The sequence below is a fragment of the Sceloporus occidentalis genome, unplaced genomic scaffold (genome assembly GCF_023333645.1).
Source record: "Sceloporus occidentalis isolate IW3139 unplaced genomic scaffold, rSceOcc1.0.p SCAF_1, whole genome shotgun sequence".
Lineage (NCBI taxonomy): Eukaryota > Metazoa > Chordata > Lepidosauria > Squamata > Phrynosomatidae > Sceloporus > Sceloporus occidentalis.
In genome coordinates this window covers 23,028,301-23,056,010 of record NW_028316981.1, presented here as the reverse complement: position 1 = coordinate 23,056,010, position 27,710 = coordinate 23,028,301, and the positions used below count along the sequence as shown (strand labels likewise).

Here is a 27,710-nt window from a genome sequence, read left to right as displayed (position 1 = left end):
AAAATTAAAGGCAAATAGGCCTTTATTTCCTATGATATTTTTACAGTATAGGTATGAGGTGGTGGGACAAAAGGTCTTTTGGAAGATGGGGAAAGATTAACTATTTGAAACACTCATGTTTACCTCTTGTCTAGTAGTTGTTATTATGGAGCTGAATCTCCAAGGAACCATTTTGTAAAAATTACCCAGTGTGGGTTTTCTGATGCCTGGTCAGATGTGAGTTCCGATTAAACCTTTTCCCACATCTGAGGCACAGATAAGGTCTCTCTCCTGTGTGAATTCGCTGGTGCTTCTTAAGACATGAGCTTTGGCTGAAGCATTTCCCACACTCTGTACATTTGTAGGGCTTCTCTCCTGTGTGGATCCTCTGATGCTGGATCAAATCTGAGATCCCACGGTAGTTCTTCCCACACTCAGAACACAGGTAAGGTTTTTCTCCCGTATGGATTCTCTTGTGTACAACAAGGTGGGAACTCTGAGTGAAACATTCCCCACACTCTCGGCAAATATAAGGCTTTTCTGCTGTGTGTATTCTCAAGTGTCTGATGAGATGGGAGCTGACCAGAAAGCCTTTCAGACAGACAGGGCATCCAAAAGGCTTTTCTCCTGTGTGGATTCTCTGATGAGCAACAAGATTAGAACTCACACTGAAACTCTTTCCACACTCAGGACACTTATATGGCTTCTCCCCAGTATGTATCCTCTGATGTGCAATAAGGGTTGAGCTTTGGGAAAAGCTTTTCCCGCACTCAGGGCATGTGTAAGGTTTCTCTCCTGCATGGATCCTGTGGTGCTTCACAAGGGCTGAGCTGTCACTGAAGCGCTTCAAGCATACACGGCAAACATATGGCTTCTCCCCAGTATGGGTTCTTCGGTGTCTGATAAGGGGTGAACACCTTTTGAAGATTTTACCACAATCAGGACACCTATAGATTCTTCCTGGCTTCTGGGTTTTGGTTTTGTTGGGTTTCTCTGCAGTGCCCTGTCGCGGCAGAGCTTTACAACGTCTCTTCTTTGGAATATATACTTGGCTTTCAGGACTAGGCTCAAGGTCAAAAGGTTCTTCATCTCCACGAATTTGGAAAACATTTATTTCATATTCTTCCAGAAAGGACTCCCTTTCTTCAATCTGCTCATGATTTTCCAGTGGAAAACTCTCTTCCTCTTTTACCAGGTTCTCCTCTTCTTCCTCTTTAATGAACTCATCTTCTTCCTCTTTAATGATCTCATCTTCTTCCTCTTTAATTATCTCATCTTCTTCTGCTTTAATTATCCCCTCTTCTTTAATCAGAGTCATCTCCTCTTCGTCTATGATGATCACCTCGTCTACCATTAGGTTATCTTCCTCCTCCTCCTCCTGAATCATCTCCTGTTTGATCAGGTTCTCTTCCATTCTCATCATCTCCAGCCTGCTGGAGCAAAGCAATACTCATATCATGTAACTGTAAAAAAGAAGTTAGAAAACTGGAGGCAAAATTTGACAGCAAGATACATTGGGTTTTTTTTTTAGGAAACAATAAAATAAATCACGAGGAGCTAGATTCCCCATATGAAAAGGGAATATATTTAGGGATACTTGCATTTTACATTCATTAATTGTACAGGCTGAGTATCTCTTATCCAAAATGTTTTGGGCCAGAAATTTTTTGGATTTCAGATTTTTTTCAGATTCTGGAATACTTGCATATACATAATATGACATTTTGAAGATGGGACCCAAGTCTAAACATTAAATTGCATGTTTTGCATGCACTTTATACACTTAAAGGTAATTTTATACATAATATTTTCAAATAATTTTGTGCATGAAACAAAGTTTATGTATACTGAACCATGAGAAAGCAAAGCTGTCATTATCTCAGCCATCCATGTGGATGATTTGGGAGTATATCAGATTTCAGAATTCTGGATAAGGGTTACTCAATCTGTACCTAAAGCATAACTGTGTACCCTTCAATCCTAACTTTCAAACTGAAACAACAAGTTTCTAAGCCTCAAAAATGCTTAGCATGAGTTCAGGGTTAAGGATACTTTAATCATAACTTCAGTAATCTGTAAAGTAGACCAAATAATTGTACATTAGTTGCAAAACGAGCAGGGTTATAGCCAAGGTAATGTTTCAACAAGGAGAGGGTGATAGTTCATACTCTTAGCCACTATGCCACACTGGTTTTTGCAACTGCAGAAAAGGGGAGAAATTGAAATGTGTTAGAGAAATCAGAATAAATATGAGCTGACCATTCAGTGGCTGAGCATTCTTAGCACTTCTCATAATATCAGGATGGACTTCTTTCCTAAAGCCAGTGAAATTAGGAAAACGAAAGCAGACTCACCTACCACCAGAAAACTCTTAACACTAAGCAGGGGCTATAGGGGAATTAGAAGGTGCGGAGAACCTTTCTCCCCTCTTTTATCTCCAGTAACTCAAACAAAACAAAACAAAATACTGATGTGTACAAGTAAAAGAGCATAATTGCCTGTTGAGTTTTAGAGGTACACTGGGGAGGGAAGGTGGGTTGCACAACTGTCAGCATACAACCAGGAACTGAATGTTAGTAAGTAAAGAGATCTTGTACTACCTTTGAGACTAACTGAAAGAAAGAAGTTGGCAGCATGAGCTTTCCTAGACTAAAGTCTACTTCCTCAGATGCTTTTGGAGTAGACTGAAGGAGTAGACCGAAGTCTATGAAAACTCATGCTGCGAATTTCTTTCAGTTAGTCTCAAAGGTGCTCTCTACATACGGATTCTACACACTAGCATGGCTATATCTATGAATGTCAATAAATTTATTATTTTATTCCATGTTCGTTCCACCCTTCTTCCAGAGAGCTCAGAGTAGAGTCTAGGCTCCTCTGCCTTCCCTATTATACATCGGAGGAATTTGGAGATGAGAAGTGGTCTTAAAGGCTCACTTAGCACAGTGCGTTCTGCTCTGGCTGGCAGGGGCTCTTCTAAGCTCCAACCAGAAAGAAGCAGTTTCTGACCTTGTTACCTAAGGTCCTGTACTGAGTACAGTTCCTTTCACCAGGCAGTTGAGTTCTAGAATTTTTATCTGAATCATGGCCAAATGTTACCAGCTATCTAGTGAGTTTCCCTTATCTGGAATTCCAAAATCCAGCATTGGCCACATGGGTGGATGTGATAGTGACAGCTTTGCTTTCTGGTGGTTCAGTGTACACAAACTTTGTACAGAATTATTTTAAAATATTATGTATAAAACTATCTTCAGGTTATGTGTTTAAGGTGTCTGTAAAACATAAGCAAATTTCATGTTTAGACTCGGGTCTCATCTCTGCGATATCTCTTTATATGTATGCAAATATTCTAAAATCGAAAAAAATCCAAAATGCTTCGGGTCCCAAGCATTTCAGATAAGGGAGACTCAGCCTTGTGTTTAAAAGGCTGTGCTAGGAAGTTTCATTTTAGTAATGTGCCTGTACAGTTCTCATAGCTATAAGGATGGGAGATGGATCACAACTGAGCAACCTAATTTCCATTTATCTAGGCCACAGGGACTGGAAGCACTGGCCCTGGAACAGACTGTAAACATGTATTGTTCAGGGCTCTGATTCTACAAACTTGATGCAAAGGAATGGTGGAACCCATCAGTTAAAGGACTTAATGTTTTCCTCTGCTGTAAACCACCTGCATCATTCATCACCAATAAAGCTTTTGTATAGCAGGGATATGTGTCAGACATCAATACAATCTTGAGGAGACCTGGCACTACAACCAGTTCCAACTCTGAACAGGCCTTTAGTTGAAGATGCAAGGGACTGAATGAGAAACCACATGGGTACAGATTTGCACCCTCTACCATCATGTCAATACCCTTTGCCTCTAGTTTTACCTCACAACTGTAGGGTAGGATGTGAAGAGGCAATTAGTCTAAGGGCACCCAGGGCAATTCCTGGCAGGTATCTGCATAAAGGTCCCCTTCTATCTTCTACATGGCGTGTCAACCCTATCTTCTAATAAACACACACCATTATGAGAAATGGTGAGCATGCACCTTAGGGCACTTTCCCTTCACTATTAACTGAAGCAAAGGCAGGCCAATTGTGGCCCTCCAGACATTACCTCAACTCCTTATAAGCCCCTGCAATCATCAACATGAAGCATATGGACTTAATCACCTCCCATACTACCATTCTCTTTTTTCCTCGTGTGTTCTGCCTTCTTTAGACTGTAAGTCTGAGGGCAAGGAACAGTGAAATTAATCATTTGTAAACCACTATGACAGCTGAAGAGTGTGGTATAAATACACCATAAATAAATTAAAGATTTTAAAAGTTGTGCAGGATACTGGGAGATGCAATCCAGCAATGACTAGCAGCATGTATGTTGCCCACTCCTACTTTACAGAACACTGTCACAGCAAGAAATGGCTGTTTTGTATTAAAATGTTCACAGGTGTCCCAGAACTCTTCCCTACAAGGGCATAGTTATGGACAGATATGAAGGAAGTACGTCCCTATAAGAATTCTACTGTCTATGCAATTTTGATTTACACCCCAAATTTCTAGTATTACAGAGAGTGAGACACTGAAAATCGTTCTCACCCAGGACTCTTATTTTGGCTGCATTTTGGTAACACTGCCTTTTTCTTTGGATGCCTGAATTATAGTACAGTAATTTCTTTTCAAAGACCTAGCCATGTTAGTGTGGGAAATTGGTACAGTATGCAAAAGGAACTTGTAGCCCCTTTAAGACTAACTGAGGCGGGATATAGACCGCCGCTTTGCGGCGGTCTCCCGCCGGCGCCATTTGCTCCGCGAGGGAGCCACAGCAGCCAAACCGCGCGGCTCCCGCGTGGAGCAAAAAAGAAGCTCTATTTCGGCGCTTCTTTTTGCGACGCCTTTATGACGTCGCGAGGCGCCACTAGCGCATTCGCAACGTCATAGGCGACGCGACACGTCTGGACGCTATGCGTCCAGTACGTAAACATGGCGGCCCCCATGTGGAAGGAGCGCCGCCATGTTGTACGTATTCTATACGTACTAGGGTTAGGGGGGTGCAGAAGCACCGCCCCTTCCTAACCCTAGTACGTATAGAAGACGTACTATATGGCAGTTTGTATCCCGCCAGAAAGAAAGAAGCTGGTAACATGAGCTTTCCTAATTTGAGTCTACTTCCTCAGAAAGTAAAGTAAAAGAAGTAACAACTTAAGATTTGCAGACAATACAAGACTACAAGCAGAAACCAACAAGGACTTAGAGCAATCACTGAAAAAAGTTAAGGAAGACAGGGCCAAGGTAGGCTTAATGTAGAACATTAAGAAAACAAAAATAATGATAATGAAAGATCTACAAGAATCCATTCTAGCTCTAGAATTATCAATACACAATCCAATCCACAAAAAATGGAGATACGAAAGACTGCAACGACTATAGAATTATAGCACTAATATCCCATGCAAGCAAAATTATGCTCCAAATTCTGTAGTATAGACTCCAATCATATATGGAGAGAGAAATCCCAGTGGTGCAAATGGAGTTCAGAAAAGGAAGAGGCACTAGGGACCACATTGCAAACATGCTGTGGTTAATGGAGTACATTAATGAATTGCAGAAGAAAATCAGCATGTGCTTTATAGACTATAAAAAAGCCCTTGAGATCACAAAAAAAACCTATGGGACACTCGTAAAGATATGGGAGTGCCACTACATTTGATAGTCCTGATGAGGAACCTGTACTTGGGACAAGAGGCTACTGTTCTATTTGAATATTTGTTTTGTAATAATGTGTATGTGTTGATGTTGTTTTAATTTGTTGGTTTTAATTATAATTGATTTAATAACTTTTAGGGGGGGGAGGGAAGTAGATTTTGATGTATAATGTATTGTATTTTATTACTTTTAGCCGCTCCAATTGACCTCAAAGGGGCGGGATATAAATATATTATTATTATTATTATTATTATTATTATTATTCCCAATTGGCAATGCGGTCAAGCAAGGCTGCATTCTATCACCCTACTTGTTCAACTTGTATGCAGAAAATACCATATGAAGAGCAGGGTTAAACTCAAAAGAAGGAGGAGTGAAGATAGGAAGAAGGAACATCAACAATCCAAGATATGCAGATGACACCATACTACTAGCAGGATACATCACAGACTTGGAACAATTACTAAGGAAGGTTAAAAGAAGAAAGTGCAAAGGTCCTTACTGCTGAACATAAGGAAAACAAAAATAAAGACCATGGGGGATCTACATAGGTTCAACCTAGATAATGAGGAAATCGAAACAGATAAAAAGTTCCTGTACCTTGGATCATAAATTGATAAGAACCGAGACTGCAGAAATAAGAAGGCTAAGAATGGGAAGGGCAGCCATGAAAAACTAAACAATATCTTAAAATGTAAACATATACAACTGATAAGTAAAGTTGGAACCGTCCAAGCCATTGTATTCCCCATCACTATTTATGGATGTGAGAGCTGGACAATGAAGAAAGTGGATAGGAAGCGATGTGGTGCTGGAGAAGAGTGCAGAGGATATCACAGACAGCCAAAAAAAAACAAACAAAATGGGTCCTAGAATAAATCAAGCCTGGAAGCCAAGATGATAAAACTGGGGCTGTCATATTTTGGCCACATCATCAGAAAGTGACTCATTAGAAAAGGCAATAATGCCCTTGAAGGTAGAGGTTAGCAGAAAGAGAGGGAGTCCAGATGCCAGATGGCTAGACAGAATTGCCATCATTGGAAAAGACAATGATGCTGGGGAGAGCAGCAGGCAGCAGAAAGAGAGGGAGGCCCCATGCCAGATGGTTAGGCTCAATCAAAGAGGCCACAGGGCTGAAGCCACAGGGATTGAGCAGAGCAATGGAGGAAGGGGGTGGGTCTCGGAGAGGCCTCATTCACAGGGTTGCCAGGAGTGGGGTCCCCTCAAAGGCAGTTAACAACAAAGGAAGTAAAGGAAGCACAGAAGTGACCAACTTCTTTCTTTCAATTAGTCTCAAGGGGGCTACAAGTTGTTGTTGTGCGCTTTCAAGTCACTTCCAAATTATGGCAACCCTTTCATGGGGTATTCTCAGCAAGATTTGTTCAGAGAAGGTTTGCCACTGCCATCCTCTGAGGTTTCCATGGCTGAGCTGGGGATCAAATCCCGGTCTCCAGAGCTGTAGCCCTTTTGTATCTAATTTCTGTTATTGCTGTTGTTAAATATACAACATATTAATAAGATCTTATTAATATATCAACAAAATCTTAATATATTAACATATGAATAACATATGAATAACATCTTACAGCCTAAGGCAGCCTCCTTATTGACACCCTTAACCTGATTGACATCCTTCAGGACTATAGCTTCAAATGCCCAACCGCACTTGCACTCTCCAAGGAAAAGGGTTAGAGGACACAGTCTCCTGATCTTTTGGGGAAATGCCTTCCTCACCCCCAGGGTGACCTGAGGGCCTCCTCCTTTTCCAGGACATGTCCTACATTCCATGCTTCTCTCCAGGAGGAAGCTCAAAAGGCCCTCAATGGCAGCATGGATTTATATTTCTAAGAGTGCCTCTAGCTTTTGATTTGGTCATGTCCTCCAATTTTTCTTAAATGCCCTATATTTTGCAGCACCTTGCCCCCTTTGCAGTTAGGACAAGGTGTCCTACATTTCAACCTCCTGTCCAGGAGGCATTCCAAAATGTGGAGCAGGACTAAGGAGCATGGATTGATCTTTTCTACGAGTGTGAATTTGGTCATATCCTCCCATTTTTCTGGAATGCCCCCCATTTCTCAGTGTCTTGTCTCTCTTTGCCATTAGAACAGGGTGAACCAGACGTCCTCTCCTTTTGCCCCAGGACAGGTCCTACGTTTCAACCTTCTCTCTAGGAGGAATCCCATAACTAAGAAGCATGAATATACCTCTGTATTCCTGTCCTCCCTTTTGTCTTGGGGACGTCCTGCCTAAGGACAGGGGACCAAACGTCCAGGGCATGTCCTCCTCCTTGTCAACCTTCTCTCCAGGAGACCCTCCCAAAGGCCTCCATTGGCAGCCCTGACTGAGCAGCAGAGCTTTCCCCTCCTCTCCAGGGTTTCTCTCCAAGTCTCCAGCTCTTCTGGGGCTGGCGCCCTCCTCCTTTCGGCTCCCTGGGGCAGTGAGGCCCTGCTCCTTGGCACAGGGAGCCCAAGGGGAGCCTTTTGGGGGCCAGGACAGGGCTAAGCCCTTCTCCCCCGAAGAGAAAACCAAACCTTGGCTGCAGCTGCAGAGATTTCTCTCCTCTCTGGGGCGCCTCCCAGTGCAACAAAGCGGCCTCCATTCGCCATTCCTTCCCTCCACAAAGGACCCCTCAGAAGAACCCCCCCCCCCCCTTTACCAAAGAGTGGGCCTCAAGCCCTTGCTGAGTCCTCTCTTGGGTCCGGACCAGATCCCTCCTCTGGCTCTCTCTCCTCTGGGCCTGGAAAGCCTCAGCGACCTCGCCCTTAGAGCAGCAGCAGCAGCAGCAGCTGAGAGATAAAGGACAGTTAACAACAGGAGCCCAGGGCTTACAGTCACTCCACAGAAGCCACTCCAAGGGAGCCAGCCTCCTTTTGTTCTGGGTTGCTTGCCTTCTCTGGACAGCTCCTTTCTTTCTGCCTTGTCCTCCTTTCTTCTCTTCCTTTCTTCTCTGCCTCTCTCTCTCTCTCTTTGGCCGTGGAGCTGCTGGGAAATCCGCAGCTTGGCCTCCTTCCCTCCCTCCCTCCTTCCCCTCCGGATGCCAGAGGGGCCATTGCATCCGGGGAGGAAGAGGAGGAGGAGGAGGAGGAGGAGGCAGGGCAAGAAGAGGCCGACATTTTGAGGGAGAGGGGTCTGCTGCTGCTGGCCTTGGCACAAGATGAGGCCCTCCAAGAAAGAAACCCAGGCGGTCAGAGGGACCAGAAGCCCTAGCCCCATAAAAAGGATGGAGGCCACCACTAAATAAACTCTGGAAAGACTCCACACTGCAGGAATGGTCCAGGATGACAACAAGGCACCCCAAAATGTACCACAGTCCCAGGAAATAATAGGAAGGACATGACTAAAGAAAAGCTCTAAACACTCACAAGGTGCTTCCACACTCCAGGAATGGTCCAGGAATGGTGACAGCACTAAACCCTAAGACCTCCTAACCACAAAGGAGGACAAGGCACTGCAAAATGTACCACATTCCTCATAAAAACGTATGGAGGACACGACTAAATAAAAGCTGGAAACACTCATAAGGTGCGTCCGCACTGCAGAAGTGGTCCAGGTTGACAGTGCTAGACCTTAAGATGCCCTAACTGCAAAGGAAGACAAGGCACTGCAGAATGTACCACATTCAAAAGAAATGACTATATAAAAGCTCTAAACATTCATAAGGTGCATCCACTGCAGAAATGGTCCAGGTTGACATGGCACCACAAAATGTACCTACATTCCCAATAAATAGTACGGAGGACATGACTAAAAGCTGAAAACATTTTGGCGCAGTGGTTAAATGCCTGTACTGCAGCCATTCACTTGAAACCACAAGGTTGCGAGTTCAAGACCAGCAAAAGGGCCCAAGCTTGACTCAGGCTTGCATCCTTCCGAGGTCGCTAAAATGAGTACCCAGACTGTTGGGGGCAAATTAGCTTACTTGCTAATTAGCTTACTTGCTGTTCACCGCTATGATCTTTGGAATAGCGGTATATAAATAAAACAAATTATTATTGGAGCCCTGGTGGCGCAGTGGTTAAATGCCTGTACTGCAGCCATTCACTCGAAACCACAAGGTTGCGAGTTCAAGACCAGCAAAAGGGCCCAAGCTTGACTCAGGCCTGCATCCTTCCGAGGTCGCTAAAATGAGTACCCAGACTGTTGGGGGAAAATTAGCTTACTTGCTAATTAGCTTACTTGATGTTCACCGCTATGATCTTTGGAATAGCGGTATATAAATAAAACAAATTATTATTGGAGCCCTGGTGGCGCAGTGGTTAAATGCCTGTACTGCAGCCATTCACTCGAAACCACAAGGTTGCGAGTTCAAGACCAGCAAAAGGGCCCAAGCTTGACTCAGGCCTGCATCCTTCCGAGGTCGCTAAAATGAGTACCCAGATTGTTGGGGGCAAATTAGCTTACTTGCTAATTAGCTTACTTGCTGTTCACCGCTATGATCTTTGGAATAGCGGTATATAAATAAATAAAAACAAATTATAAACTGCACTGCAAAAATAATCCAGGTTTCCACTGCTTTAACTACCAAAGCTCAGTGCTATAGAATTGTGAGATTTGCAGTTTTGTGAGATTATCTAGCCTCCTCTCTCAGACAGCTCTGGTTCCACAACTACAAATCAAACAAACTACAAATTCTATAGCACTGAGCCATGGCAGTGAAAGGAGAGTCAAACACAGTTCATTCTGCAGCCCAGCTATAAAAATATATATTTGTGCTTCTTAGTCCTGCTCAAAATGGAGGGCATTTTAGAACTCCTGGACAGAAGGTTGGAATGTAGGACTTGTCTTGGAAAAAGAGGACGCCTGGTCACCCTGTGTTAGCCACAGAGGAGGACAAGGCCCCACAAAATTTAGCACATTCTCAAGAAAAATGGAGCGTGTTACCAAATTAAAAGATTAAAAACACTAAAACAAAAATAAATTCATTTCATGGGAGTTATTTACAGCTGTTGTTGTCTGACTTCTTCAAGTGGTTTCCGATTTAAGGGCAACCCAAAGGCTAATCTGCCATGGGCTTTATTTGGCATGTTTCTTCAGAGCAGGTCTGCCATTGCCATCCTCTGAGGCTGAGAGAGTGTGACTTACCCAAGGCCACCCAGTGGGTTTTATGGCTGAGCAGGCCATGGACTCCAGAGTCATAGTCCAATGCTCAAACCACTACACCACACTGTCTCTCATACTACATTACATATACTGTATTTTATTATATATTCAACAGTATTTTTCATGGAGGAATGGATTCAAACTACAGGAAAAGAGATTCCACCTAACAATTTGGAGGAACTTCCTAACAGTAAGAGCTGTTTGACAGTGGAACACAATCCCTCTGAAAGTGATGGGAATCTCCTTCTTTGGAGGCTTTTAAACAGAGGCTAGATGGCCATCTGTCACAGGGAGGGCTTTGATTGTGTGCTTCTGCATGGCAGATAGCCCTTGTGGTCTCTTCCAGCTTTGATACTGATTAACTTATCTGGGTTACAAGGCCTTGCTGGCTTGCAATTGATAATGCTTAAATTTGTACTTTACTACCCACAAACCCTTGACTGAATATACATTCAAATGATTCCTTTCATTTGTCCATTGTGCTGTTATTAAGGGGGGGGACCCCTTTCAACATTTGCATTGTGTCCTCAAGTAGCCCATTCACAAATACTGGAATACCCTGAATTATGGTAACTGTAATGCAGTTAGCAGCCAGGTAGCTTTCAATTCCCCCCCTTTTTTTTGTAGTTACTTTTATAGCAAATGGTCATGGCCTTTGTCCACCAGTGTATGGTGCAGCAATGTAATTATAACCAGATATATTTTTAACATGTAAACACAATGTATTACAGTAAATAAATAGTTCACATGAGTCACTGGGCAGATTTTGTTTCCTGACTGTGAGAAGCCTGCAAGTGTTATTTTAAAGTAACCACACTAAGTTGGAACTGTTTTTACCAAAGCCACTTTCTTACTAAATGTTACTCAATAAAGTTACTGTTTATTTGTCGCAAAAATAAACATACTAATATACTGAATTAATAAGAGGGAGGCACTTGCGACCCTAGCCCTTATATACTTAGAGTGTAAAGGGTGAAAGCAGGCACCTTATGTAAGGAAGAGGTAAAAGATTACCTCAAGGCATATAAGATGTAACTGCAAAGTTTATAGAAGAATATGCCACCTCTCCTTCTGTAACTATGTTTGTAGATTTCAAAGATAGATCCATGTCAGTCTGTTGAATCAGTACATAATCTTGTTGCACCTTTGAGACTCTCTGAAAGAAAAAAGCTAGCAGCATGAGCTTTCATAGACTTCAATCTACTTCCTCAGATGCATCTGAGGAAGTAGACTGAAGTCTACCAAAGCTCATGCTGCTAATTTCTTTCTTTCGGTGAGTCTCAAGGTGCTACAAGATCTCGCTATATTTATAGATTACTGAAAAGATCTTTAGTCAACAATGTTTTAAGACATCCAAACCACCGAGGTAAGTAACTTTCTTTTCCAGTATTGGAAACCATAAACTGAAGTCTGCTCATTCTGGAATAATCGAAAATAAATCCTGGGCTCTGAACCAGTTAATTCTAAAGTTATAGGAAGTGTTTTTGTGATTTATTTCCTTCCAGAGTAGAAAACTTCACACATGGTTCTTGGTGTATGTGTGAAAAAGGCAAGACATACAATTTTAGGCCCCGAACTCTGAAACATGCTGCCGCCACCATCTTGATGTAAGCAATGTGCAGCGTGTCACTTACATCACAAATGCACCAATGGTGCATTCATGACATGTGAGCAGTGTCCAAAAAAGAACCTGTTTTTTCAGGGTTCTTTTTGGGGCGGAGGAACGCTGGGCAGTTTGGCTGCTGTGGCGTCCCTCCACAGGAAAACTGACCGCCACCAGCCCACACTTTCGGGGTGATCTGTTTCACACCTAAAATAGAAATAAAATAGCTGTGACCACCTTTTTATAGGATGAAATGGACATTTGAGTTCTTTTTCTTGCTATGTATAACAGGAATGGGTATTTTTTTCAAAAATTGCAACTCCTATTTACCTTAGCCAGCATAACCAATACTTAAGGACTGTGGAAGCTATAATAAAAATAAAATCTTAAAGGCTACATTTGCTTTCCCCTGAAATATAGTCACACAACTACTACTAATATGGGGCATGGATGGGGAAGGAAGTAGATCTTAATCTGCTGATAGGTCTTGGGCAAATTTCTAGTAGATCAGCAAGGGGTTCAGTCAATAAATGACTTAACAACAGTAACCATAAAGTGACTTCTCTGCTTACCCTAGAATAATAATACTGCTGAAATTTATTTATTGAATTAGTGGGCCCGTACAGATAGGCCAAAATAAAGCTGCTTTGGGTCACTTTGGAGGTATGCTGTTTAAACGACACATGCATCTTAAGAGTCTGAGAGTTGTGCTCCAGTCCTTAGGACTGGAGCATGGCTTTGGTACGGCTTCCGGCCTCTTAGGACGCATGCATCATTTAAACAGCATACCTCCAAAGTGACCTGAAGCAGCTTTATTTTGGCTTGTCTGTACGGGTCCAGTATTCAGCTTTTCTCCCAAAATAGGATTCAACTTGACTTAATTAAGAAATAAAGTAACTGGAATTTGATTTTTTTTATGCTGAAGGACTATAATCTTTGTTCAATATTGGTACTCAAATACACATTCCTGGACACAGACTTCTTTAATATGTAGTATGCATCTTTTGTATCACTTTCAAAAGGGTGTATAAGTAAGCCCACTCCAGCAAAACCAAGGAGTCCTGTGTCACTTTCAAGCTAGCAAATTTATTGTAGTGTGAGGTTCTGTGAAATATAGATAGCCAACTTCATATATCTAATAAGGCAGGCCATGAAAGTCCAGAAAATTTCATTCTGCAATAAATATATTTCTCTTTATGGTCCCAGTGAAATATATGTTGTTTCTTTTGTGCTATGTGCCAGTTGGTGGCTCTTAAGGTCTTGCTGGAAGAAATGAAGACAATCTCACAAGTCGCTTGAAGCCTTCCCACTCCTATGTTATCAGGTTAAATACTATGACAGGATGATGTTAGATGAACAGTAATGAGCTGGGCTTTGTGTAGTTGCCAGGTGAAATAAAGAACAGGGCTTCTCTCCTTTTAGTTATTATGACAAAGAGGGAATTTAAGTGGGTGTTACATGACTAAAATTCCCTCTTCCACACAACCACTAAAGCAGGGGTAGGCAACCTGCGGCCCGCGGGCCGGATGCGGCCCAGCGAGGCCTTGGGACCGGCCCCAGCCCGGTCCTGCCGCCAATTGCCGCCGGGGCCTTTGGCCTCTTGCGTGCAGAGGCAATTATCTATAGAAGCCTCAGAAACATGCATTTATATTAACATTTGTTTAAAAATCAGCAAATTTTTTCACGTGTCCTCCACTTTTTTTTAAAAAAGTGTCCACCATTTGAAAATTTTGTCCTGGTTTATTTATTTATTTAATTTTTTTAAAAAAAATATTTATTTATTTTTTGGCTCCGGCCCCCCAGTTGTCTGAGGGACAGCAACCCGGCCCCCGGCTCAAAAAGGTTGCCTACCCATGCACTAAAGTGAGAGAAGCTCTGTTCCTTATTTCACCTGGCCATTTTAGCTTTGTAACTCCCATTAATCCTAGCCAGTGTAACCAATGGTAAGGAAAGCTGGGAGTTATGGTCCAACATCTGGATGGCCATATAGTTTCCCACTTCAGGCCTCCCCTGCAAAGCATGGATAATGAGGGCAGGTGGCACCACCTTTCTTTTCATGCAGTTCCTACTGCATGCGGTTCAATTGCCTGAAGAGAGTTTGAATGATGCAGGGAGGGTAGAGATCATTCCTGGACAAAGTATTATAAAAATATACACCACCATTCAATAGAACATTATCATCTCTTGTAGCTCCATCCTGTGGAATCCTGGGATTTGTAGTTTTGCAAGGTCTTTAGCCTTCTCTGCCAAGGAATGCTAGTACCTCAAAAAACTATAAATATCAGGATTATGTGGAATGGAGTAAAGGCAGTTAAAGTCATGTCAAACAGCATTATTTCTACAGTGCAGGTTCACTCTGATTTAGCAAAGTGGAGGGGGGAATGGATGCTGGACCTAAAAACAAATAAAGTGGAGAGGAAACATGGGCTAATGGCTTTCACAAATGAAAAACATTGCTGTCTGAAGCAAAGAATTGCTCCCATCCTTGCCACTCCCTTATAAACTGCAGAGCAAAGACACTCTGTGGATACTGAATCATCCTCAAATGAAGACTGTACTAAGATCGTATGTTTGTTAGATAACCTCATGAAGGTACATGTGCATAAACTCAGAAGAATACCCAGATAGCTGTATACATTCATTATATGTTTTTCTAGTGCCTAGTTTAAAAATACAAAGACAGATCTTCACCTTCCACAGTTTACAGTGAAACATACCTGGGTTGCAAGATCTGAACTTGTGTTTTAAAACGTATTACTAACTTTGACCTCACACTGACAATTTAAAATTTGAGCACTTCTACTTTGATTTCTTCCCACATTTCACAGATTATAGGTCTGAACTCAGAACAAAACCTTCACCAACAGAACGAGTCAGATATTTTACAGGGTTTTCCTCTGTGACTCGTTCTGTAAGAGCTGATTGAAAACAATACAAACACACACCATTTGATACAAGCCTCAGCAGGATGTGGTATTTCAGAATAAATGTGAGAAATATATATTGGAATTGCCTTGCTAATTAAAAATCCTTGCATATAAATACCTAGTATATCAGGGAGAAAGACAGGCTAAAATTTCACTTCCTGAAATGCTAGCTTTTCATATGCATTCAATTCACGTGAGCTTCCACTTTCAATCTGAAATGGTTCAGTCCTGCAAGGACCATGCCTTGTGTTATTTTCCCTGTATAAATGATACTGTTCATACATACAGGAAAGCAAAATCACCGAACAGAAGTTCTTCTACCTACAATTAATACTAGCATGCATACGATAGCTTTTCTGCCATGTGGCTTTTCTGATGTTTAAGGAGGCCAGTAGAATTGCAAAAGCTTTTCCCACACTCTGAGCACTTATGTTTTCCCTCTCCTGTGTGTTTTTCCCCATGGGCAGTAATGTTTGATCGTTGACTGAATCTTTTCCCACAATCTAGGCACTCGTAGGGTTTCTCTCCTGTGTGGGTTCTCTCATGGATGATAAAACTTTCTCTCCGGTTGAAACGTTTCCCACAGTCTGAGCATTTATATGGCTTCTCTCCTGTGTGGATCCTTGCGTGTTCCTTAAGGAGTGAACGATAATTGAAGCTTTTCCCACAGATGGAGCAGGCAAATGGCTTCTCTCCCGTGTGGGTTCTCTCATGTTCGGTAAGGTGTGATCTCCGACTGAAATTCTTCCCACACTCTGAGCACATGTATGGTTTCTCGCCTGTGTGGATTCTGTAGTGTCTGGTAAGGTGGGATCTCCGACTGAAACTCTGCCCACATTCCATGCAACTGAATGGTTTCTCTCCCGTGTGGATTCTCTCATGCACCAAATGGGCTGAAGCATGGTTGAAGATTTTACCACAGTACGAGCATCGGTATGGCTTCTTTCCTGCCTGCACATTCAAGCTTTTCAGTGGATCAGCACTCTGGCTGGAGCATTTCCCACTGTCCACATCAGTCTTTTTCCTCTTGCTCACCATCAGTCCATCACACAAAGTGCTTTCATTTAATGTTTTCTTGCCTTCACAATGAAAGGCCTTTTTTGTTGTCTGCTTTGGAATGTTTTCCCAATGCTGCTGCTCCGGTGCCTGCTGAATTCCAGATGTCTCTTCCACCTCAGGACACTGGAAGATCGTCTTTTCAGCTGCTAACTTACTCCCAGTTTTTTCTCCTATCTTGGAAAAGAGACAGACATTCCCCTTTGGCCTTTGCAGAGACATCCGGTCCTGTTCCACTTCCTCCAGTCTTTCCAGAAGATTCCCTTCCTCGTTCTCATTCCTTTGGTCATTTCCTGCTGGAATAAACAGTTGTCAAGTGAATTTACATGGCAAAACAGTAGCTCAGTGGTATAATATATATTTTGCAAACAGAATATTTAAGACAAAGGTTTGTAAAGCATGGTCTGTGTGCTGCTTGCAGCTCTAGGGTTGGTACTGTGACCTACAGGCTCCTCAGAGGTCAAAAATATTTTTTTTCAAAGTATTTTTTCACCTTTAAATGCTCCAAAATCTTCTCTATCGGGTGTTGGGCATTTTTGTCATTTTTTGCCATTTCCATGCCATTTTAAATTGAGCAAAGGCCTTTTTATTAAATAGATTTATAAAATAGTTTCCTGTTTTAGAAAAAGCCTCTCCTGGCCTTAAAATGGCCCAGGGTGGCCATGGCAAGAACACTTCTTTGCCCCTAGATGTTGACCTCCCAGGATGTCCAGCCTCATTGCTCCCAGGTTTCCTCTTACTAAATTCAACAGCATCACTATCTCCATTCAAGGAAAGGCAGACTACTAGAAATATCCAACCTGGCAATTATACAACCCTAGCATTACATGTACAGTGCCCCAACCACTATCACTTCATTTCAAATCTCCCTTTTTGGGCCATGTACACAAGACAATAGCCCATGAACCTCTTACCAGTCTCCCAAAGCCCCCAATCCAATTTTTTTGCCCCCATATCATGCAGACAGCAGCCTAACGCATGTAAACATGAAAATGCCCCTACCCTATTACCACACGGTACCCCAGAACTCTGTTCTATCCTCAGATACATCTATTTTCTTCATTAGTTCCTATCAAAATGACAACCTGATGTCCTCCTCAAAATGGTGACTGGAAGTGGCATCAGGTCATTTCCTGACATCATTTGGAGAGGGGCTGCAGAGGAACATGTATAAGAAATGGAAAAAGGGGGAAATCACAAAAAAGGAATTCAAAGAAATAGCAGGCATGTGTAGGGGTAAAGTCAGAAAAGCTAAAGCGCAGAATGAACTCAGGCTTGCTAGAGAGGTTAAGAACAATAAAAAGGGCTTTTTTGGATATGTCCGCAGCAAAAGGAAGAAGAAGGAAATGGTAGGAAACGGTAGGACCACTGCGTGGAGAAGATGGCAAAATGCTAACAGAAGACAGAGAAAAGGCAGAATTACTCAACACCTTCTTTGCCTCAGTCTTCTCAGAAAAGGCAAAGGGTGCTCAACCTGAGGATAATGGAGCAGAGGACAGAATAGGGGAATTTCAGCACAGAATAAGTAAAGAGATAGTAGAGGAACACCTTGTTAATCTAAATGAATTTAAGTCTCCGGGACCAGATGAACTCCATCCAAGGGTATTAAAAGAACTGGCAAAAGTAATATCGGAGCCATTGGCAATCATATTTGAAAACTCCTGGAGAACAGGAGAGATCCCAGCAGACTGGCGAAGGGCAAACATTGTCCCCCATCTTCAAAAAGGGGAAAAAAGAGGATCCCAACAATTATCGTCCAGTTAGTCTGACATCAATACCAGGAAAGATTCTGGAGCAGATCATTAAACAGAGAGTCTGTGAACATCTAGAAGGCAATGCCATAATCACAAAAAGTCAACATGGGTTTCAGAGAAACAAGTCATGCCAGACAAATCTAATCTCTTTCTTTGACAAAATTACCAGCTTGGTAGATGAAGGGAATGCTGTGGATATAGTATATCTTGATTTCAGTAAGGCCTTTGACAAGGTTTCCCATGACATTCTTGCAAACAAGCTTGTAAAATGTGGGCTAGACAAAGGAACTGTTAAATGGATCTGTAATTGGTTGACCGGCCGAACCCAAAGGGTGCTCAACAATGGCTCCTTTTCATCCTGGAGAGAAGTGACCAGTGGGGTCCCACAGGGCTCTGTCCTGGGCCCAGTGCTATTCAACATCTTTATCAATGACCTGGATGACAGAATTGGGAGCATACTTATCAAATTTGCAGATGACACCAAATTAGGGGGAATAGCTAATACCCCAGAGGACAGGATCAAGATTCAAAATGACCTGAATAGACTAGAAAGCTGGGCCAAAGCTAACAAAATGAAATTCAACACAGAGAAATGTAAGGTATTGCACTTAGGGCGGAAAAATAAAATGCACAGATATAGGATGGGGGACACCTGGCTGAATGAAACTACGTGTGAAAGGGATCTAGGAGTCCAAGTAGACCACAAGTTGAACATGAGTGAACAGTGTGATGCGGCAGCTAAAAAGGCCAATGCTATTTTAGGCTGCATCAATAGAAGTATAGTGTCTAGATCAAGAGAAGTAATAGTGCCACTGTATTCCGCTCTGGTCAGGCCCCACCTAGAATATTGTGTCCAGTTCTGGGCACCACAATTCAGAAAGGACATTGAGAAACTGGAGCGTGTCCAAAGGAGGGCGACAAAAATGGTGAAGGGTCTGGAAACCATGCCCTATGAGGAACGACTTAGGGAGCTGGGGATGTTTAGCCTGGAGAAAAGAAGGTTAAGAGGTGATATGATAGCCCTGTTTAAATATTTGAAAGGATGTCATATTGAAGAGGGAGCAAGCTTGTTTTCTGCTGCTCCAGAGAACAGGACCTGGAACAATGGATGCAAGCTACAGGAAAAGAGATTCCACCTGAACATTAGGAGGAACTTCCTGACAGTAAGGGCTGTTCGACAGTGGAATGCACTCCCTCGGAGGGTGATAGAGTCTCCTTCCTTGGAGGTCTTTAAACAGAGGCTGGATGGCCATCTGTCAGGGATGCTTTGAATTGGATTTCCTGCATGGCAGGGGGTTGGACTGGATGGCCCTAGTGGTCTCTTCCAACTCTACGATTCTATGATTCTATGATTCTATGTAGCTATGTGAGCTAGTTAACTGAGGAAGAGGGTGTCCACTAGAGCCAATGATGCCCACCAGTTTCCAGGTGACAAGAGGGGAGGCTAGGGAGTTTCAGGGCAGATACCTCAGGCAGTTGCCTAGCCCTGTGTTACAGCTTGATGCAACCTTTCATGCCATTGAGCAGCCAGTGCCCTAACAGAAGTGTAGGTCAAGGTGAACAGTGCAAGCTGTCCTTACCCTGAAGTATTTTGGAAGTCTCAAAGTGAAGCAAGGACTAGTAGCTTGTGACTTCCATGTCTGTAGGGCAGTGAAGTCATTCCACATTTTAGTTATCAACTTTTACAAAGCTATTCAAGGTGCTGGACCCAATCCACAAAATATGCTCAGCACCCTGGATAAGTCTTTTAGTTTGTGACTAAAAGCCAGAGTGAATTCCTGGAAGCCACTAGACACCACTGGAGATACATAAGCCCAGGTATTTATTTAAACTTTCCTCCCAACCCCAGCACTTAAGAAAAGGTAAATTATTTATCTGATTAGAATATTTAGGATTAAAATTCAAATATATATATTTTTAAAATTGGAGAATTTTAACACAAAGGAGCATGCAAGACAAGAGATCTATGCAGACTACATACTTTATCAATTTACAGTTACAAGAGAAGAAGGCAAAAATAGAAGAGAGCAAAAATCAGCATTCTTATTTGCATACCTAATAAACTGATACAAGGACTTCTTGTATTATTGGTTATTTTCCTTTGTTCTTAAACAAGTATCTTCTCAATCAGTGTAACATTCCAAATCCTAGCTTTCCAGTGAAATAGTAACACAGGTATAGTTCAGTGAAGGAAAGCGGAGGAAGGGAGGGCAAGAAAAATAAAATAAAACCAATACATGCTCCATGTTTGCTCTAAATAAGAAAATGGAACTTCTACTCAGTAGAATCCCATGAGGTCAGCTTTGGCTAAGTGTTGGGCACTCTTCAGGCTAAAAGCAGATCTGTGGGCTTGTTTATTATAATTTATTTGTTCTGTATTGCTGGTCAGTCAAATTTGTGTTCAGAAAAAAACAAGAGGTGCTGCCATTTCAGTCATAATGAGTAGGAGGATTTATGGTGCTGGAGGTAGAACAATCAGTGTAGAAGAAGCAGGGGTAGCTGTGTTGGCCATTTAACAAATCCTGTGGCTGTTCCTCCTTCTGGTTCATCATCCAAAACCAACAGATTTCTGGCTACTCTAGAAGAACCCCATCAGACCACAAAGTACTGCTGTTTAATGCCAGCTGTACAATTCAGGACTTGATCCCAGACAAACAAGTTGACCTTGCATGGATATCTGAAACCTGGCTAACTGAAACTGAAAACCTCCCTATTGCTGCCTGGCCAAAAGGAGGAGGAGCCTGCCTGCAAAATATATCCTCCCCATCATAACATCTTTACTAAGGACTGAAACAACATGGAGGCATCTGACTAACATTTCCAATTGTTTGTTTGTTCTCTCCTGTTTGGTTTGTAACTTCTTGCCTGATGAAGAAGACCATGGGGCGTTCAAAAGCTTGCAACAAGTATATTGTGCATTTTGGCTGGCCAGTAAAGGTATCACTGATGGATTTTTGTTTGAATTTGTTAAATGGCCAACACAGCTACCCCTACATGTTTTCTGTATTGTGAGATACTACATTGTAGCTGCAACAGGGGAACCATGCAGAGTGGTTCATAGACTGGGATTTCAACCATGGTAAAACAATTTTTTCCTTCTTAAATTTAGATTGAATTCACATGTTTTACCTCTACACCACCAAAATGCCCCTGATGCAAAAACCTGGTGACTTCTTGAGGAATCCATTGTTCTCTCTTGCAAAAAGGCTTGTGACATCACTGGAATGGAGACATATTGGATTGTAAAGTAGGGGTCCCTGCTGAGATGCAAATGGACTTCAAATTTCCTGGATCTTGAAAATCTCCATATTGCCACTGACTAATCCCAGGAGGAGGAGCCTGTCTGCAAAAGATATGTTTCCCAGTATAACACCTTTACTAAGGACTGAAACAACATGCAGGCATCTGAAACAGATTACCTGGACCCATTCCAGTCAAGGTTGAGGCCTGATTATGGAACAGAAACAGCCTTGGCTGTCTTGGTGGATGACTGACACCAATAGCTGGACAGGGGAGTGAGTCCCTGTTTGTCCTTCTGTATCTTTCAGCAACATCTGATACCCTTCTGGGTCATTTGGCTGCTATGGGACTTGGGAGCATCGCTTTGCAGTGCTGAGCATTCCCAAACAGAGACTATTTTGGCCATTAGCCTATGGGATTCCACAGTGGTCAATACTGTCTCCTATGCTTTTTAACATCTACATGATGCAACTGGGAGATGTCATCCAAAAAGCTTCCAGCTAGACAGATGAAAAGGAGAAAAAGGGTGTCCTGGGCAGGTGTTAAAAAGAGTATGCAAAAAAGGAGCTTCACTATCAGAGAATGTATTAATTGAGGTATCCTCAATTCCTGCTTGATACTTTTTGTAATGCAATCTAGGCAGAGAGAAAATCCTTACCCAGTAAACTGGCTATCCTTTCACCCTCTTGCATGGCTACCATATACAGCTGCATCTTCAAGGAGTCCGCCTTGGAGAAATTAACAGCCACTTTTTCCAAAGGCCCTGGCACCTGAATCAAAGGCACAGACAAGATTCAGATCAGTGACAGGTCTGGAATGGCAAATCATTTTCTATCCTCCCCACCTCGCAACAGAACAGCCCCTGTTCTGGCTAACACCCCTATTACAATCACTGAGACAAGACTACTAAACTGCTATCCCAACTCGGTTAATCTTCTAGAAGAGAGCAGAAATTATATTTCCAATGGACCAGACCTTGGGAAAACTATTTTCTGGACTACAGCTTCCAGAATTCCCCCAATTAGCATGGTAAGTGCTGGCTTGAGGTTATGGGCACTGTAGTCCATAACAGTAGCATCTCCATGGTTGGCAATGGACATACTGTATATGAACAGAACCTATATCTACATTTTTTTCATTTCCATTCAGGTCATGGAAGGTTATTGTCTCTCTCTTTTTAAAAAACAACAACATATATATATATATATATATATATATATATATATATATATATTACATAATACATCCATACAATTTCATACAAATAAAATTGAGACAGAACATTAATGGTGAAACAAAAGCAAAACAAGAGTGGTGTACATTTATAAATGCATTTTCCATTTCACGTCCTGTCTCATTTATCAGTCAATCAATCAATCTCTCATTTTTCTTTTTTACCTTTAATACTCTTCATACATCCCCAGAAACATAACTTCCTCCTCCACCTTGACTAATTAAGCTAGGAACTCTCTGATATCCTATTATCCCATTTTAAACTAATTCTTCTGCTATAATATATACCCTATCATAATAAGCCAAGTTGTGTGATAAAATATCTAATATATATTAAACAATTTGTATTCATCTGAATTTTTAATGTATATAATAGCATGCTGAAGCTATCCACAACTGAGCTGTGGTAAGATGAGTTCTGGTAGGATGATGTCAAGGGTAGGGATGACTTCATCAAGTCATCATATTTATTATTCTTAAACATTACTTTCTAAGCTCTTCTTTTCGTTAGGTTTTCCAGGGTTTAATAAACAGTCTTACCTGCTGATCCCATCTCTCATTTTCCTGCAGCTTCCATGAGAAAACCTCTGCCAAGGCCACAGCTTGGGTGCAGGTCTCTGCTCCCTGCTTCCTGACCCAGATTTGCATTTCTGTGGGCAGTATAGCCAAGAATTGCTCCAAGATCACCAGCTCCAGAATTTGCTCCTTGGTATGTCTCTCTGGCTGCAGCCATTGATTGCAAAGTTCCTGGAGTTGGCTGCAGACCTCTCGGGGTCCCTCTGCTTCTAGATAGCAGAACTGCCTGAACCGCTGGCGCCATATATCTAGAGGCACAGTGTCCTTGTCTGCTAACTCTTCCTTCACTTGGGGCCCACTGGGTCCTAGGCTTTTATACACCTGAGTGGTTTCTCTAGTGAGGTTTGGCAAGGTTTGGGTCAACCGTTCCTGTCTAGTCCAGTGGATTACATCAGCTATTCTTTTGAAGGATGTCTGAAATGTATTGGTATAGTCCCATCGGGTGGGCACCAGTGATTTCCTTCGGGCCTTTGGAGGCTTCTGGAAATCCTGCTGTTGTTGCTGGGATTCCTGCAACTGTTCTACTTGTTCACCTGATGCCTGGATGGTCTCTTGCAAAACTTTCTTATCAGGTACTTGTTGAGCCTTTTGTGGAACTGCTTCACCTAGTGTCTGTTTAGCTTCTTGTGGGTCTGTCTCCATTGGAATCTCTTCAGCAGTTCTAACCTGGATAGCAGGAGGGTCCCCTTCAACCTCCTCCAGTTGTGCTTCACTTTTGGCTTCTGTTGGCTAATGATCTTCCATTTGCATTCCTGTCTATACTCCTGGAACTACAAATGAAATCCAGTTTTTAATCAGTGCAAAGGGCTGCAGTTCAAGCAGAAATAGGACATCAACCCAAGATATGGCTAAAAATGTGAACCAGTTTTTCAAATGTCAGCACACCACTGTTATGATGGCGCATAAAATCTTAGCAAAGCTACAGAAATGATCAAATATCGCATACATCAACTGTATTTGTGCATAAAATATGGAGAATGGAAGTAATTTTAGTCCTCTTGGGCAAGTCACTCTCTCTCAGCCTCAGAGGATGGCAATGGCAAACCATCTCTGATTAAACTTGCCAAGAAACCTTCATGATAGATTCGCCTTAGGATCACCATAGCTTGGAAATACCTTGAAGGCACAGAGCAACAAATATAAAATGACCTTGAGTCTATGTGTATGAGGTGTATACGAAACATATATGAATGTTATGTTTAAACATGCCTCCCATCTCTACAATATCTCATTATGTACATGCAAATATTGTAAAATCTGGGGGAAAAAATCTGAAATCCCAAACACTTCTGATCCCAAGTATTTCGAATAAGGGAGACTCAGCCTGTGGTCTGAATATGAGACTTTGGCAGGATAACACACATCCTCCTTTTCCTGCATTTCAACCTTCTGTTGAGGAAGAATTCCAAAATGTCTTCCATTTTGAGCATGACTGAGAAGAACAAGTTTATATTTCTATGGGGTTTATCACACTGGCTGATTTTGACATTAAAGAGATTAAAGAGCGTTTAAAACATCCCTCAAATGAACGGAAATGGTGAGTGATTGCGCAAATGATTATCACACGCAATTGTGCAAATAAAATGATATCCGAAATGCATTGTCGCTGAAATCTCAAAAGTAAAACGATGTGTGTTAATGCTTCTTTCTGATCACTTTAATGGTGAGTTTTGTACGACTTCATGTGAAATTGTTACACGTAATTACGTGATTTTTGCAGGATGTTCATGGGATAAATTCCCCATCTCCTATAAGTGTTTTCGTTTTTTATTTAGTCATGCCCTACAGTTTCCCCTTGAATGCTTTACATTTTGCAGTGCCTTGTCCTCCTTTGTGGTGAGGACATCTGGTCAGCCTGGACTTTCGAAAAGCCCCTCTTTTTTGGACTGCAGCTCCCAGACCCTGCAGTCCATAAAAGCAAATTCTTCCCAGCCTTGGAGTGAAGGACATCTGAATCAATAATTCCTCCCCAACAGGTTTTTCTGTTTTCAAATTACCTTGTTCTCTTCCCCTCCCTAGGATGGGATGCAGGATAACCCAGCTGGATAGATCCTGGGATCTAATGTGAAGAGCTGGAGATCCTCCAGCTAGATCCTTCTGCAGCCTTTGCTTTCCTCCTGATGGTCTTCTTTTCCAAAGCAGTTAACACCCTTCTTTCCTGCATGAACCATCAGGGCTCTGAATCACAGCAAGGCACCCCCTTCTCCACCCATCATCCCCTTTGCAAGTTGCACCTTCTTTTCTTTTCCTTTCCTGCCAAGGCTGTAGGATATTTTCAAAGAGGCAGTTCCTCTCCGGAAAGGAAGGGTGGGGAATAGGATCAAGGCAGGGCAGGAAAAGGATCTGACTATTTCCTTCTCAATTCCTTTTCCTGTCTGATCTAGGAATCAAAGCTCTCTTGAAACCTTTATTTGAGCCAAGCAAATGCGCGCGCGCACACACACACACACACAGACAACAAATATATGCTATGCTGCAAGCATTTGAAGCATAGATTTGTTAAACTTTAAAATATTAACATCTGTAAGATTGGACCAAAAATTACTAAGATCCTTGTAGATTCATTTTAAAAAAAATCTTTCCCTTTTAAATCCAAAATTCTTAAGACAGGGATGCACCAGAATGAAACAGCAAAATCACTAGGTATTAAGAGGCAAAAATATTTCCCTTCTAAAAAATCACTAGGTATTAAGGGGAAAAAATATTTCCCTTCTGAAAATTACTAGGTATTAAGGGGGAAAATATCTTTGCCCAAGAGGAGACAGCAGGGTGAGAAAACTCAGCCTTATGGACGAGGCCTGTATTAATTTCCCTCCAGAAGTATCTAAACTGAGAACGTCCATTCTTGACAAAATGTCAAGCCAATATGTCTCAGGCATCCCAGACATGTGCAGGAGCAGGATGAGATCCAGGAGGACAAAAACAATCAAAAGTACTATATGTGAATAAAAAATGACTGTTCCAAAGTATAAGCCTAGTATAGAGGTGACCCAGCCTCCAACCCCAGTCACTAAACTGAGTTGGCTGTTCTGAATATCAAAAATCTAAGATATGCAGGAAACACCATGTTACTAGTGGAAAGCATCACAGACTTAGGCCTGTTACAGACTGCCAAAATAAAGCTGCTTCAGGTCTCTTTGGAGGTATGCTATTTAAATGATGCATGGGTCCTAAGAGTCTGGAGGTCGCGCCAAAGCCATACTCCATTCCTAAGCACTGGAGTGCAGCTTTTGTGCAGCTTCTGGATTCTTAGGATGCATGCAGCATTTAAACAGCATACCTCCAAAGAGATCCGAAGCAGCTTTATTTTGGCAGTCTGTAACAGGCCCTAGAGACGTGGTGGGGTCTCATTGTCTGAATGTCATTGTCAAAAAGAGGATGCTGGGAATGCTCTAGCTGTATTTACTACACTGAGTAGACACGGAGTATATACACGATGGCCTATGGGGCCCCTTCCAGTTCTATGATTCTATGAAACCACTGTAACTGCTCTAATTCCATCCTACAGAAGCCTGCAGAAATAATCCAGTTTGAGACCATTTTAACTGCCCTGGCTCAGTGCTAGGGAATCCTGGGAATTGTAGCTTATTGTGGCACCAGAGGTCTCTCTCTGACAGAGGAGGCTAAATGTCTTGCAAAACGACAGTTCCCAGAATTCCCCTAGCATTGAGCCAGGGCAGTGAAAATGGTCTCAAACCGGATTATTTCTGCAGTGTCTTTCGGACCTCTGTCTACCATTCGTCAGCACTTTGGGGCAGTCCTTGAGATGGCTGTGTTTGTTCTAATCTGTTTATCAGGGTAAACAGTGTGTGAAATTTAGTCAACAGGAACTTTGGAGGTTTCCAAAAAGGAATCTGTGCCTTAAAGGAGGATTTCCTTAATTAACACTTGTAAATCAAGCAGGAAGTTCCCCTTCTTATCTATGTTAAACATAAGACCAAGATGGGGGTGAGGAGGAAAGAGTCACCCATTTCCCACATGAGTCTCCTGCTTCCAAATAATGGAGATTTCAGGGCTCATGAGTCCAGCTCAGATATAGGAAATTTATAAACTTTATCACACACGGCAGAAATCCCATGTGGAAACAAGGGTTTAAATTTTAAAAAAACAAAACCTTGGTTGATTTTCACACGTTGTCGTTAAAGTGGTGTTAACCCGAACAGAAAATAGACGGAAAATAGACAAAAGCCGCTCCTTTTTACTTTCAGAAAAAGCCAAAAGTAAAAAGGAGCGGCTTTTGTCTACTTTCTGTTTGGGTTAACACTAGTTTAACAACAACATGTGTGAAAATCAACCCGCTTTTGTGGGCTTTCGCCTCAGCTTTTAAAACCTGTTTTTGCACAGGATTCTCCCCATGTGATAAACTCCATAGAGTGAGGGTTTCTTTTTATCTTTATAATGTTCACTGCAAGTGAGGAAGTAGAGTAGTGACTCCCAGACTTTGTTCCTCCAGATGTTTTGGCCTTCATGTCCCAGAATTCGTGACTGTTGGCCAATCTGGCTAGAGCTTCTGGGAGCCAAAGTCCAAAACATCTGGAAGACCAAAGTTTG

General features: G+C 42.2%; 1 protein-coding gene across 1 annotated transcript; it reads right to left on the bottom strand.

Annotated features, from left to right (window-relative positions):
- Positions 1-25,440, bottom strand: LOC149321179 (uncharacterized). The gene is made up of 5 exons (XM_089517251.1): positions 25,157-25,440; positions 23,124-23,929; positions 22,009-22,120; positions 15,678-16,652; positions 1-876 (listed from the first exon to the last, which is right to left on the bottom strand). The coding sequence occupies exons 2-5, from the start codon at positions 23,799-23,801 to the stop codon at positions 182-184; spliced, it is 2,460 nt and encodes an 819-aa protein (XP_089373377.1). The 5' UTR covers positions 23,802-23,929; positions 25,157-25,440; the 3' UTR covers positions 1-181.
- Between the last annotated feature and the right edge of the window lie 2,270 nt (positions 25,441-27,710).